Source organism: Canis aureus, chromosome 18 (assembly GCF_053574225.1).
Source record: "Canis aureus isolate CA01 chromosome 18, VMU_Caureus_v.1.0, whole genome shotgun sequence".
NCBI lineage: Eukaryota > Metazoa > Chordata > Mammalia > Carnivora > Canidae > Canis > Canis aureus.
This window is the reverse complement of record NC_135628.1, coordinates 5,156,730-5,168,431: the sequence shown is the minus strand read 5'-3', so window position 1 is coordinate 5,168,431 and position 11,702 is coordinate 5,156,730. Positions and strand designations below refer to the sequence as shown.

The window sequence follows — 11,702 nt, the reverse complement described above, 5'->3', positions numbered from 1 at the left end:
GCAGGCTCCATGCAGGGAGCCTGATGTGGGACTCGATCCTGGGTCTCCAGGATCACACCCCAGGCTGCAGGCAGCGCCAAACCGCTGTGCCACCAGGGCTGCCCGGTACAAATTTTCTTGATTGATTTTTTTTTTTTTTTCCCATTTTGGTTTAAAAGAATTTACTTCTAAGAAAATGTTTGTATGTAGGTAGTTTTGCATCCTTAAATGTGTTAAATATATATTTTATCTGCATTCAGCCTATACATTATGATTCTGTTAAATGATTGAAGCAGTAATAAACTTAAGGTGTTTGAAGAAGCGTCACTAACTTTGAAAAAAGTTTAAAGCCATTTTCAGTAGAACTTTGAAGTAGTATAATTTTGAATGTATTTTCGGTTATTTTAGCAGAGGCCTATGCCATGGAACATTTATATCTTCATTTCTGTTTTAGGTGCGAATAGCAGCAAAATTCATTATTCATGCCCCTCCTGGAGAATTTAATGAGGTGTTTAATGGTGAGTGTTTAATTCATAGCATTAAGGCTTGATATATCAAGCACTCCTCTTTTTAAAAGAATAAATTATATAACCAAAAGAACTAAGCTAAGGGGAGGGAGGAGTATGTAGGAAAAATCTGTACTTTCTGAATTACAGGGAAAATTTTTTGTCAATATTGATCTCATAATGGCGTGAATATATTTATGAGACATATGAAACTTATGTTTAAGTTAACCTCCTTAAAAGAGTAATATTAAATTTTTTGAAAACAGATTTTTAATTTTAACTATTTTTTTGAATTGTGAAATGCATTTTTTTTTGTATTTCTTTTAAAGAAAAACTTAGTATAATATGAACAGCCAAAAAAAGGGGGGAGGGCATTGTTTCAGCATGTTCAGAAGATAAGAGAACGTGTGAAAACTATTTAATTTATAGCTTAAAAATTAGTTCACAGTATGCCCTTCTTTAAACCTCAGTGGCAAACATTTTTATAGTTATCTACCCATACATAGATCAGAAATGTAAACTGTTAACCAGTCTCCTGGTTGCTGTAAAAATTAACAATAGCTCCTCTTTAACAGTGAGAGTGCTGTGGATGAACAATCACCAGGAAAATGGCCTATAGTGATCTTTTTATGAAACTTTTCTTAAGCAGTTTTAAGAATAAGTTACCATAGGCACTGTAAATGTGTTATTTCTACTTATGTATATTTGGCCTTCACTGTCTAAAATTAAAACTAATTTACACAGAACTCTTCAGTTTTATTTTTAAAACATTCTATTCCAGAGTAAATTATTTAAACATATTTTAAAGAAGTTTAATCACTCATTTTCATTCATATAAGATATAATGGAATCTCACCTCAAAAAGATCAGGTTTAAAAGTCTAAAAATGAGGTAAAAATTTTGTGAAGTTAAAATTACCCTGAAAATTCCTTAAATCATCAACAAACTACAATGCATGATTGAATGCAGTTACCTAGGATAATTTTTATGCATTTAAAAATTTAACCACTCAGCTACACTTAGAATGGGAAGTCTACACTATATTCTGCCTTTTAAGATAACTGTAAAATCTCAAATAGTGAATTATAAAATTGGGAGAGAATTCACAAATATTTCTGCTTCCTGAAGGGTTTAACTTCAGCCTCTATATATTCCTTAGGTTCAAAAGTTGGCATGTAACTTGAACTGATAGCGGTGAAACTACACTAAAGCCAATGGCTCACAAACTCTTGTGCAATTAATAGAACCAAGAATGAATTGTAAATTCTAGATGTTTTTCACTGAATGTTCTTACCTTGAATTAAATGCCCTACAAATTTGTTCATTAGAAAGGCCCTAAAAGAATGTATGAGTCCTAGAAATTGCTTTTCTGAGTCTCTCTGGAAATTGATGTTGGTAAGTTCTATGTTGAGGTACAATAAATTTGGGTGTTTAGGATAAGCCATTCACTAGGTTTGGGATGGAGAGTGAGCTATGGAACAGAAGTGGGATATAGAATATTACATGTAAGTTTTAAATAGGGAGTACTTTATTTTTATTTATTTTTTAAGATTTTATTTATTTATTCATGAGAGACACAGAGAAAGAGAGGCAGAGACACAGGCAGAGACACAGGCAGAGGGAGAAGCAGACTCCATGCCGGGAGCCCGACATGGGACTCGATCCCGGGACTGGGATCATGCCCTGAGCTGAAGGCAGATACTGAGCCACCCAGATGTCCCTTCATTGCTGTTTTTGTTGATAACACCAGTATGATGATTCCAAGAGAAGCAACAGATTTTAGAATTATAAGTCATAAAATCATGTTGATTTAGTGGTTCCCAAATACCGTTTCCTAGGCTGGCTATGTTAGAATCATTGAAACATAAATATCTGGTCTTCATTCTCAGAAACTGATGCAGTAGACCTGGGCTGGAGCTGTGAAACATAAGGGTTTTATTTTTTGTTTTGTTTTGTTTAAGTCTCGTACTCACCACCTTATGGTTCTGACGTGCAACCTGGCTTAGAACCACAGCCTGATCCTTTCTTTAAGAACAGATTTTATTCAAATTCTTTTGTCTTTTGTCTGTGAAATCTTTCATTTTCTTCTTCTGTTATTTCCTTATGATGAAAGCTTTCCAGAGTAAAGCTAACTGGATTAAATAAATCATGCTTTTAAATTTTATTCCCATTTAGTACTGGAAGAGATACACTACCACGCAGCACCACTATTCATGATTATGTTTTAAATATTGAACGTGAAAAGATCATATCAAATCTCTCCAGTTTGCTTTGTGAGATAGGAAGAACTGTAATTTTAAATGTCTGTTTTTTAAGAATAATTTTTTAGGCAGTAGCTTCCATTGCTTAAAATCAGTTAATTTAGAAATCTAATTAGTATTATTTTAGTGGTTAGCAGAAGAGATTATTTTTTAAATTTGGGCCTGCTGCTGAGAAGAGGCATGTGAATAGTCAGTATTTCTTCTTTGGAGTAGCTTTATGATTTATGTAAAAATGATTCGTAGTCATTCTAAAATTTCCAAAGTGCAAAATTGAATCTAAAGATCACATAAAATTCTGCCCTCTAGTTCTCCAGTGTTTGAATTAAATACTTCTGCCATTCTCCGTTGAACCAGGTATATGACATTACATAAATATGATAATACTATGCATACTGAGTTTTCCCCTTGCTGTTTATCGTGTTATGGAGGTATTTCATGTTGATAAATAAATTTTTTCACATCTACATTATTTTTAATGGCTGTTCAATTTTACACCCTTTATAAGGTCTATATAGTCTGTTTATATTTAAGTAATTTAATGGGAGATACTTAGGTTTTTTTGTGTTATTTTCATTTAGTGAAATGCACTGTAGTATGTATTTTATGATCACAACTGTAAAATAGCCAAGTGTGTAGCAAAAGTAAAGAAAGAAAATATACCAAGATTAGAATTCCGTTTGGTGAAATTATGTGGATTTTTTCCCTATTGTTTTACAAAGTGCTTAGATTTTCCAAGAAAAGTATTATTTTTAAAGTTATGTTTTAATGATGAGTAGGCAAATGTCTACATAATAATTGAGTCTAAAATTAGAACAGAATTAAGAATCAATAACCAAAGTGAGATTGCTAAATCAAATAAAGCAGTTATCCATATTGAACCAAATACATTCATCTGTTGTTTGAACATGAGCTGAGGACAGAAATGTCTACATCTGTGCTCTGTTCACAAGCTGTTTCTTGCCTAATCCCTTTTTGTATGAAGCAAATTCATTTGGAACTCATGATAATGTTGTCAAATTAGGAGGCAGACATCTTCTGCAACTCTCACCAATCTTTTTGATGGAGCTTAAACTCCACTGTAATTCCTTGGAAATACATTACAGTCTGCCTATATTGGCTATTAATTAAGAAGGTATAAAATAACATTTACAGGTTTCCTCTGCTATCCAAAAATAGAGTTCTGTGAAATCTTTCATTAGCCGAAATGACATAAAGTGGAGAAACAATTGCCATTTGGTAAAAGTGAAAATCCTCCTTGGATTCCATTCAGTTAGCAAAAGCAGGTAAAAAGCCAAGTAGCATAAAGGGAACTTTCAAATAGCTGGGGAAATTTCTATTTCTGTTTAATTCCCTCTCCTGTTCCTAACCAATATCTTTAATAATAATAATAATAGTACCTTGGTGTGTTTTTGTGATTATTTTGGTCATCATAGTAAAATTTTGATCTTGCGGGGGATCCCTGGGTGGCGCAGCGGTTTAGCGCCTGCCTTTGGCCCAGGGCGCGATCCTGGAGACCCGGAATCGAGTCCCACGTCGGGTTCCCGGTGCATGGAGCCTGCTTCTCCCTCTGCCTATGTCTCTGCCTCTCTCTCTCTCTCTCTGTGTGTGACTATCATTAAAAAAAAATAATTAAAAAATTTTTAATCTTGCTTACATGGTGGGTGTGGGGGAAGACTGGGGAATGTTAATACATGACCAAAGGAATCTGCATTCATTACATAAGAATTTCAAACATATAAAAATAATAATATAGAAAACCTAATACTTATTTTGCAGATGTTCGGTTACTGCTTAATAATGATAATCTTCTCAGGGAAGGAGCAGCTCAGTAAGTATTATATATTATATTAACTAAGTGGCATAATGAGAAAAAAATGTTTTAAAGGTGTTTTTTAAGCAATAATCCCTGAAATAGATATTCACACATCAACTTTAAATATATATGTATATCATATGTATGTACATAGAGGAGAAATATTTTTGTTGAGGTTTAAATATATATGTGCATTATATGTGTGTAATCACTCAAAAGAGAAATACTTTTGATCACAGAGGGACATAGGGACACAATTATAACCTGAAATTATCTATTGAGTATTTGGCAGTGGCTTATAAACTCAGCACGAGATTTTGGCATTGCAGGGTTGGATAAAATTATCTGGAAACTTTGATTTTTGAAATTGTGATTGCTTTTTAATGCAGGTTTTACTTTTTGTTCTGTGTTTGACCCTAATAGATTTTTTAGGATTAGGAGTTCATTTTATTCATTCATCAATACCTAATACAATACCTGACATATATTAAATAAATAAATATTTACTGGATTTGTGAGTGATCCAAAAAAATAGGCAGTCCTCGTACGTCTTTGGACCAGTGACCACAATCAGGACTTGCCACAACTGTCTTAGGATTTTGGAGAAATAATTAATTCTCTATTCCCACCTCCAAAAGTAAGGTGGGGACTCCTATGTTAGGCTAACCAGTTCCATTACTCATTGGAGATTTTTAGGTACCTTGCAAAGAGTGTTTAGTATCTGTCTGGGCACCTTTTCTCACCCTAATATTCTACCAAATATATGAATTCTTGAACCGGGGGAAATTTGTTCTTATTCTGTTTTTATAATGTTTAAAGGCTTTATCAAATCTGTCCTTTATAGTTAACCCTAATGAAGTTAGAGGTTCAACAGACCTCTAGGCATATCTCATTTTGCTTCTGATTTAAATTCCTGTTATCTTTTAATAGCAACTTTTATTTATAGATCTCTTTGTTTTTTAATTCCAATATAATTAACATATAGTATTATGTTAATTTCAGGTGTACAATGTAGTGATTCAGCGATTTATACATTACTCAGTGCTCATCACAATAAGTGTATTCTTAATCCTCTTTATCTGTTTCACCCTATTATTTTTATTGGGAGAAAATGTACTTAATATAAAATTTAACCATTTTAAGAATACACGTCTTTGGCATTAAGTCATTCACATTGTGTAACTATCACCACCATCCATCTCCAGAACTTTTTTTATTTTCCCAAACTAAAACTCCATATCCATTAAGCAATAATTTCTCATTCTCCCCTTCCCTCTGCCCCTGGCAACTACCATTCTGTTTTTTGTCTCTATGAATTTGACCTCACTAGGTGTTGCATAGAAGTGGAATCATACGTTATTTGTCATTTTGTGACTGGTTTATTCTACTAAGCATAGTGTCTTTTGTGTTCATTCATGTTGTGGCATGTGTCCGAATTTTATTCCTTTTTATTTTTTTTTTTATTTTTTTTTATTTTTTTATTCCTTTTTAATACTGAGTATATATGTATCACATTTTGTTTATTCATCTGTCAGTGGACATTTGGGGTGCTTCCACTCCTGTTAATTATTAAAGTGCTGTATAGAAATCAATTTATATCTTTGACTTTAATGATAAGCTTCTAAGTGAATGGCTACTTATTCCTAAGTTCTTTAAACTTTATTTGCATTATTTGTGTATTTGGGACACCTGGGTGGCTCCGGTTGAGCATCTACCTTTGGCTCAGGGCGTGATTCCAGGATCTGGGATCCAGTCCTACGTCAGGCTCCCTGCAAGGAGCCTGCTTCTCCTTCTGCCTATGCCTCTGCTTCTCTCTCTCTCTCTCTCTCTCTCTCTCTCATCATGTGTCTCTCATGGGTAAATTTTAAAAAATTATTTGTATATTCAAGTAAAATTAATTTTCCTTATAATAGCATATGGCATGTTGAGAAAATCTTACAGAAGTAAAGAAGATGTAGAGCATTTATAACTTCTAACACCAGTGCTTTCAGAGTACTTTTCCTCCGAGTTCTCTGTGGTAAATAAATGTATGGATTGCTTCATGTAGATGCAAGAATTAGTGCTTTTGGGGGAGGGGGTATTTTGTTTTTACTCAAGAAAATGAGAAACTTGACTTGTTGAAAGAATAAGAACTTTTCCTCAAAATAAAGTTTAATGAAGGTCAAAGAAATATTCATAATTATTTAATGGTATGAAATAGCCATATAATTGACTCAAAAATGATGAAAGTATTGAAATTTTATTTGTCCAAAGAAGTACTTATCTGATGATGGTTTTTACATTTAAATTAAATAAATTGGATTTGTTGTAAAAAAGAATCAGAATGTGAGCACATTTCTCTTTTATTATAAAACACTTTATGGGGACAATTGTCCACATTTCAGGAGGTATATACATTAAAATGCCTGAAACTCTGATATTCTAAGGAAATGAGTCTGAAGAAATCAGTAGGTAATGATAAAACAAGATGTTTATTGTATGATACCAAAAAACCCCCACCAAAATCTTAAGTAGAAAGTTCAAACTGTCTTGCATGTAGTTATACTATCAGTAAGTGATTGCTAACCAGATGAACACTTAGAGAAAATATTAATTTTTTTGTTGACTTTAGTAGTATTCTTTCCAAATTTCTCAAAACTATTCATTTGAATTCATTTTGTAAACATCTGAGGGTATCTGTGATTGACTTTAGAACTATATTACTCAGGTTCACAGTATCCTCTCCATGAAATAATTTTCAGGCAAAAATAGTATCATACTCACTGTTCACTAGACTTGGTTCTGAATTACTTTTAAAATATCTCCAAATCTGGTTTCACCCTCTAAGAAGATTCATTGCCTATAATTGAGGCTGTCCAAAACCCCATAACGCTAGTTTGCAAAGTGTGTTGAAAACATTTAGAATGTGTCCTAGTGGCAGTTTCACCAGAGTAAGTACATTGCCATAGTCTGTCTCATTTCTTAAGTTGTCATCTTGGATATTGAATTTCTTTTGTACAGGTACTTCTCTTTCTTACATATATGTAATTCTTTCTTTGTTTCTTTCTGTTTTTCCCTGTCCTTTAGCTTTTTAAATCTTATTGTCCCCCTCTTCCTATCTTTCTATAAGGGGGAAAAACATGGGTATTATTCTTAAGAGTGGTTTTATTTTATTATTTTTTTAAAGATTTTTTCATTATTTATTCATGAAAGACACAGAAAGAGAGGCAGAGACATAGGCAGAGATAGAAGCAGACTCCCTACGGGGAGCGTAATGCAGGACTCAATCCCAGTACCTGGGGATCACGACCAGAACCAAAAGGAGTCGCTCAACCACTGAGCCAGCCACCCAGGTGCCCCTTAAGAGTGGTTTTAATGGGATATAAAGGCACAAATTAGATATGTTTCATAGTATGTAAGCGTAGACATACTAAAGAGTCGGTATTCTCAAGTCTTCTAAATACCCAGAAAGAGCCTTTTATTCAACTGACATGTGATTGCCAGACCTCACTGTGATGATAAAATAAGCCTCTTAGGGATTTTCTAGTGGGGAGTTAGATATGTTCGGTATCAGGCCAAATGAAATAAAGTATTATTATAATACAGACATATCAAAAGCCTTTGGAGCCCAAAGGGAGAAATTCTTAATTTCTATTTAGAAGTGGTTTTGAGCTGAATTTAAATGATGAACAGGGTTTGAATAGTAAATAGGGAAATAATATGGCTAAACTGAGGGAGACACCTGGTGAAAAGTAGAGTCTGTGACTGTTGCATGACTAATAGTAATGAGTGTAAAAATCTAAATACAGGAGCAGGTATTTAGAAGAGGATGATTGGGCCATAGAACTGTATAGGGCAGAGAAATCACTGTTTTCATTGTGTCTAGTGAGAGGGCTGAACACCTAGATATTTGCATGGGTGGGGGGATGGGTGAGTAGATGATGAGTAGGTGGATAGAGTAAATTTCTGAACTGAAGGGACTTTAGAAGTCAGCTAATCCAAAGCCCTCTTTTTATAGATAAGGTAAGTGGGCCACATGCTAGCTGATAATGGGGTTTGGACAAAACCTAGGTATTTTATATTCTCACTGCTAGGTTAGTATCTTTTCCATTGTACCATGTAACTATCACCTATTTAACGTGCTTTGAGCATTTAAGATAACATTTTACCTATTTTCATACTCATTGTCACTTTTCAGATTTCCTGTTCTTCCCTCATTCCCAAGTGATAGATCGATGAGGTTTGATATTCTGGGTAGTAAAAGGCCTAGGACCAAATTACTATCTACATTTATTATTTACATATATCTTTGACTGGAAAATGAATCCTACTTTCTCGATCTAGAATACTATTTTTATTTTTAATCTCAAAGTACTTTTTACATTTGTTAGTCTGCTGTTAATTTATCAGTAATGGCTTTGCTTATCCGAACATTCCTTTGTAGAGGATACTCAGTAGCTAATAACCTGAAAATTCAGTGGATGTCTTGCTATCCAGAAAATCTTCCAAGTAGATTAGGTTGACAGATGTATTTCTAAATTTTAAAATACTCAATATCTTTTCTGTTAAGTGGAGAAAAAAATACCCAGGTTTTAGATTTAATAAAAATATAATATGGTCCTTACATATTTTTCAGGTAATTTTCTGTACTATGAGAATCTTTCCTATAAGTGTATTACATAATTAGGTAATGTAGTATTACCTTATATTACCATATATTATACTTATATGAAAGTAGAGAGAGGATTTATTGTTGAATCCATTTTGTCACCATTTCTTAGTTCAGACTCTTCAGCAGTTCTAACATGGACATTTGCCTAATAACCACCTAACTGCTTTTTTTGTGGCTCTAGTTGCTCCACTGTCCACTTGTCATACACACTGCAGCCAAATTAATCTTCTTTAAAGGTACTTAGGTTCTTCTTTCTCAGAAAGCTTCAGTGATTCTGTTTTGCCTCCCAAATGAAATAATAATTCTATCAGTCAGGGCTTTTCACTTTAATTTAGTAAATACAATTGAGCACGTGCTATGTGTCGGGCATTGAGCTTGGTGCTATGATGTGGATCTAACCTGTCTTCCCATGTGTTTAGTTTATCCTGGTCCCTCTAATTGAAATATTCTTTTCTTCCCATCCCTCTAGTTTTTGCCTACTCATTATTTCAAGGCCATTTCTTAGTGTCAAATTTCTAATGAAGTCACCTCTAAAACTCTTCTTACATATATCTTTGCATATAGCCTTGCCTTAGTGGAATATAATTTTTAAAAATGTATATTTTCCTTGATGCTTTCTTTATTGCTCATTGTCTTACAATACTTTCTACTTTGTGTTATGATTGTGCTTATCTGTTATCTCTCCTACCCAACTGTAAGTCCTCTGATCATAGGATCTGTCGGATTGCTCTTGTATCTCTCATAATAACTACTCTGATTCCTGGTGTGTTGTATGCTAAATACATACTCGAATAATTAGATACGTATCTTGTTAGATGGCTAACCTTTTACTTTCAAGGTATTGAGTGAAAAGACAAACTATATTTACTGTTTTAATTTTCTTTTGCTAAACATTGAAGGCTGCATATTATTCATCAGTTTAAAAAATAGCCATATCTATATAATATTTATAGTTAATAAGAGATCTGTAATGGAGAGTCGTAATATTTAACTTGCCATGTGTAGTGCAGGAGATTTATTGACAAGTGAATTGTTCGTACTATTTTAAGAGTGTTGAGTTTTGTAACTTTAAATAATTGGCCTTTCTCTTTTATAGTGCATTTGCACAGTATAACTTGGACCAGTTTACTCCAGTAAAAATTGAAGGTTATGAAGATCAGGTATGTTTCATATAAACACGGGATCTGACTTTTCTGTGTTGCATTTATAATGGTTAATATATTCTGCAAGAACTATGAGGTGGTATGTTTAAAGATAAAGTGTTCATTTTAAAGATAGCCACTTATGGACAAAATAATTGAAAATTTGGGGGTTTTTTGTGGAGACCAATAATACTGTTAGCAGAAAGTCCCTTTTAGAAGTATTCAAATGTAACTCTTTTAAGAGTTTAGAAAATAATTGCTTTAAATCTACTTTCTTGTTTTTTATAGGAAAAAAAATCAATCCTATATTAATCCAAAATCTAGAATATATATTAGTAAGATTTATATCATATTTTGGTTGCTCTGGAATTCTACAGTTCTTCATGTGAGTAACTTAGCATTTAGTAATTATTAAATCTTTTCTTTCCAAAGTGAAAGTTAGAATTGCTAAGTTAAGAAAAGCCACCAAAGATCATTAGTTTGGTTTTTGTTTTTGTTTTTGTTTTTTCTGGTTTAGAGATACTAATAATCAAACAGTGATTGTGCGAAGCACAACTTTCATAAAACAATATGAAGAAGGAACTGGTAGGTAGAACATGAAAGAATTTTAACAATTCTTAATGACCAGTTATGTCAAAGCTTGCATTTGGCATTATTCATTATATAATATGTAGTCTTGTATTTACAGGGGGAAAAGAGAGCCTAGACAGATGACTCGTAACTGCAGAGAAAACAAGTTTACATATATAGACATGCTGTGTGTATGTATACACACACCTACACGTATAAAGCTATATAGTGTTTCATTTTATTAATCTCTTAAATTTATTTTTTTGGGGAGATTTTTTTTGTCTTTAATTGTAAACAAAGCTGTATTGTAAATCTTTGTACCTCTGAGCACAGTATTGACCATTATTTTCTTAAAATACATTCCTAAAAGAATATTTGCTGGGTTCAGGGAATGTATTTTTTTAAATGTTGGATAACTCCCAAACTCATTTATGAACCTGGCATAATATTAGTACTTAAACCTAATAAAGATAAAACAAAAAGCAAACTGTAATCTCACTTATGACCATAGACTTAAAAACTTTAGATATTAACAGATGGAATTCTGGAATTTATCAAAAGAATGACAAATCGAGACTAAATAGATTTTATTATAGGAATGCATGAGTGGTTCCATGTAAGGCAATATATTGATCTTATCTATTAACCAACAAAGAGAAAACATTATCATGCATCAATAGTGTAATCAAGCAGCTAGTCCTCATTACAAAATTCCTAAGTAACCTAGGGATAGAAGAAGGAAGACCTCTTAAGTAGACTGTAAATCACAGTAAAGTCACA

At 33.0% G+C, this 11,702-nt stretch overlaps 1 protein-coding gene across 1 annotated transcript in view; it reads left to right on the top strand.

The window, feature by feature from the left end:
- The window catches only part of CAPZA2 (capping actin protein of muscle Z-line subunit alpha 2), a 60,410-nt gene that overhangs the window by 31,218 nt on the left and 17,490 nt on the right, over window positions 1-11,702 (top strand). Inside the window, exons 2-4 of the mRNA XM_077856027.1 lie at window positions 434-497; window positions 4,523-4,574; window positions 10,307-10,370. Coding sequence (XP_077712153.1) covers window positions 434-497; window positions 4,523-4,574; window positions 10,307-10,370 — 180 coding nt within the window. The remainder of the gene's footprint in view (window positions 1-433; window positions 498-4,522; window positions 4,575-10,306; window positions 10,371-11,702) is intronic.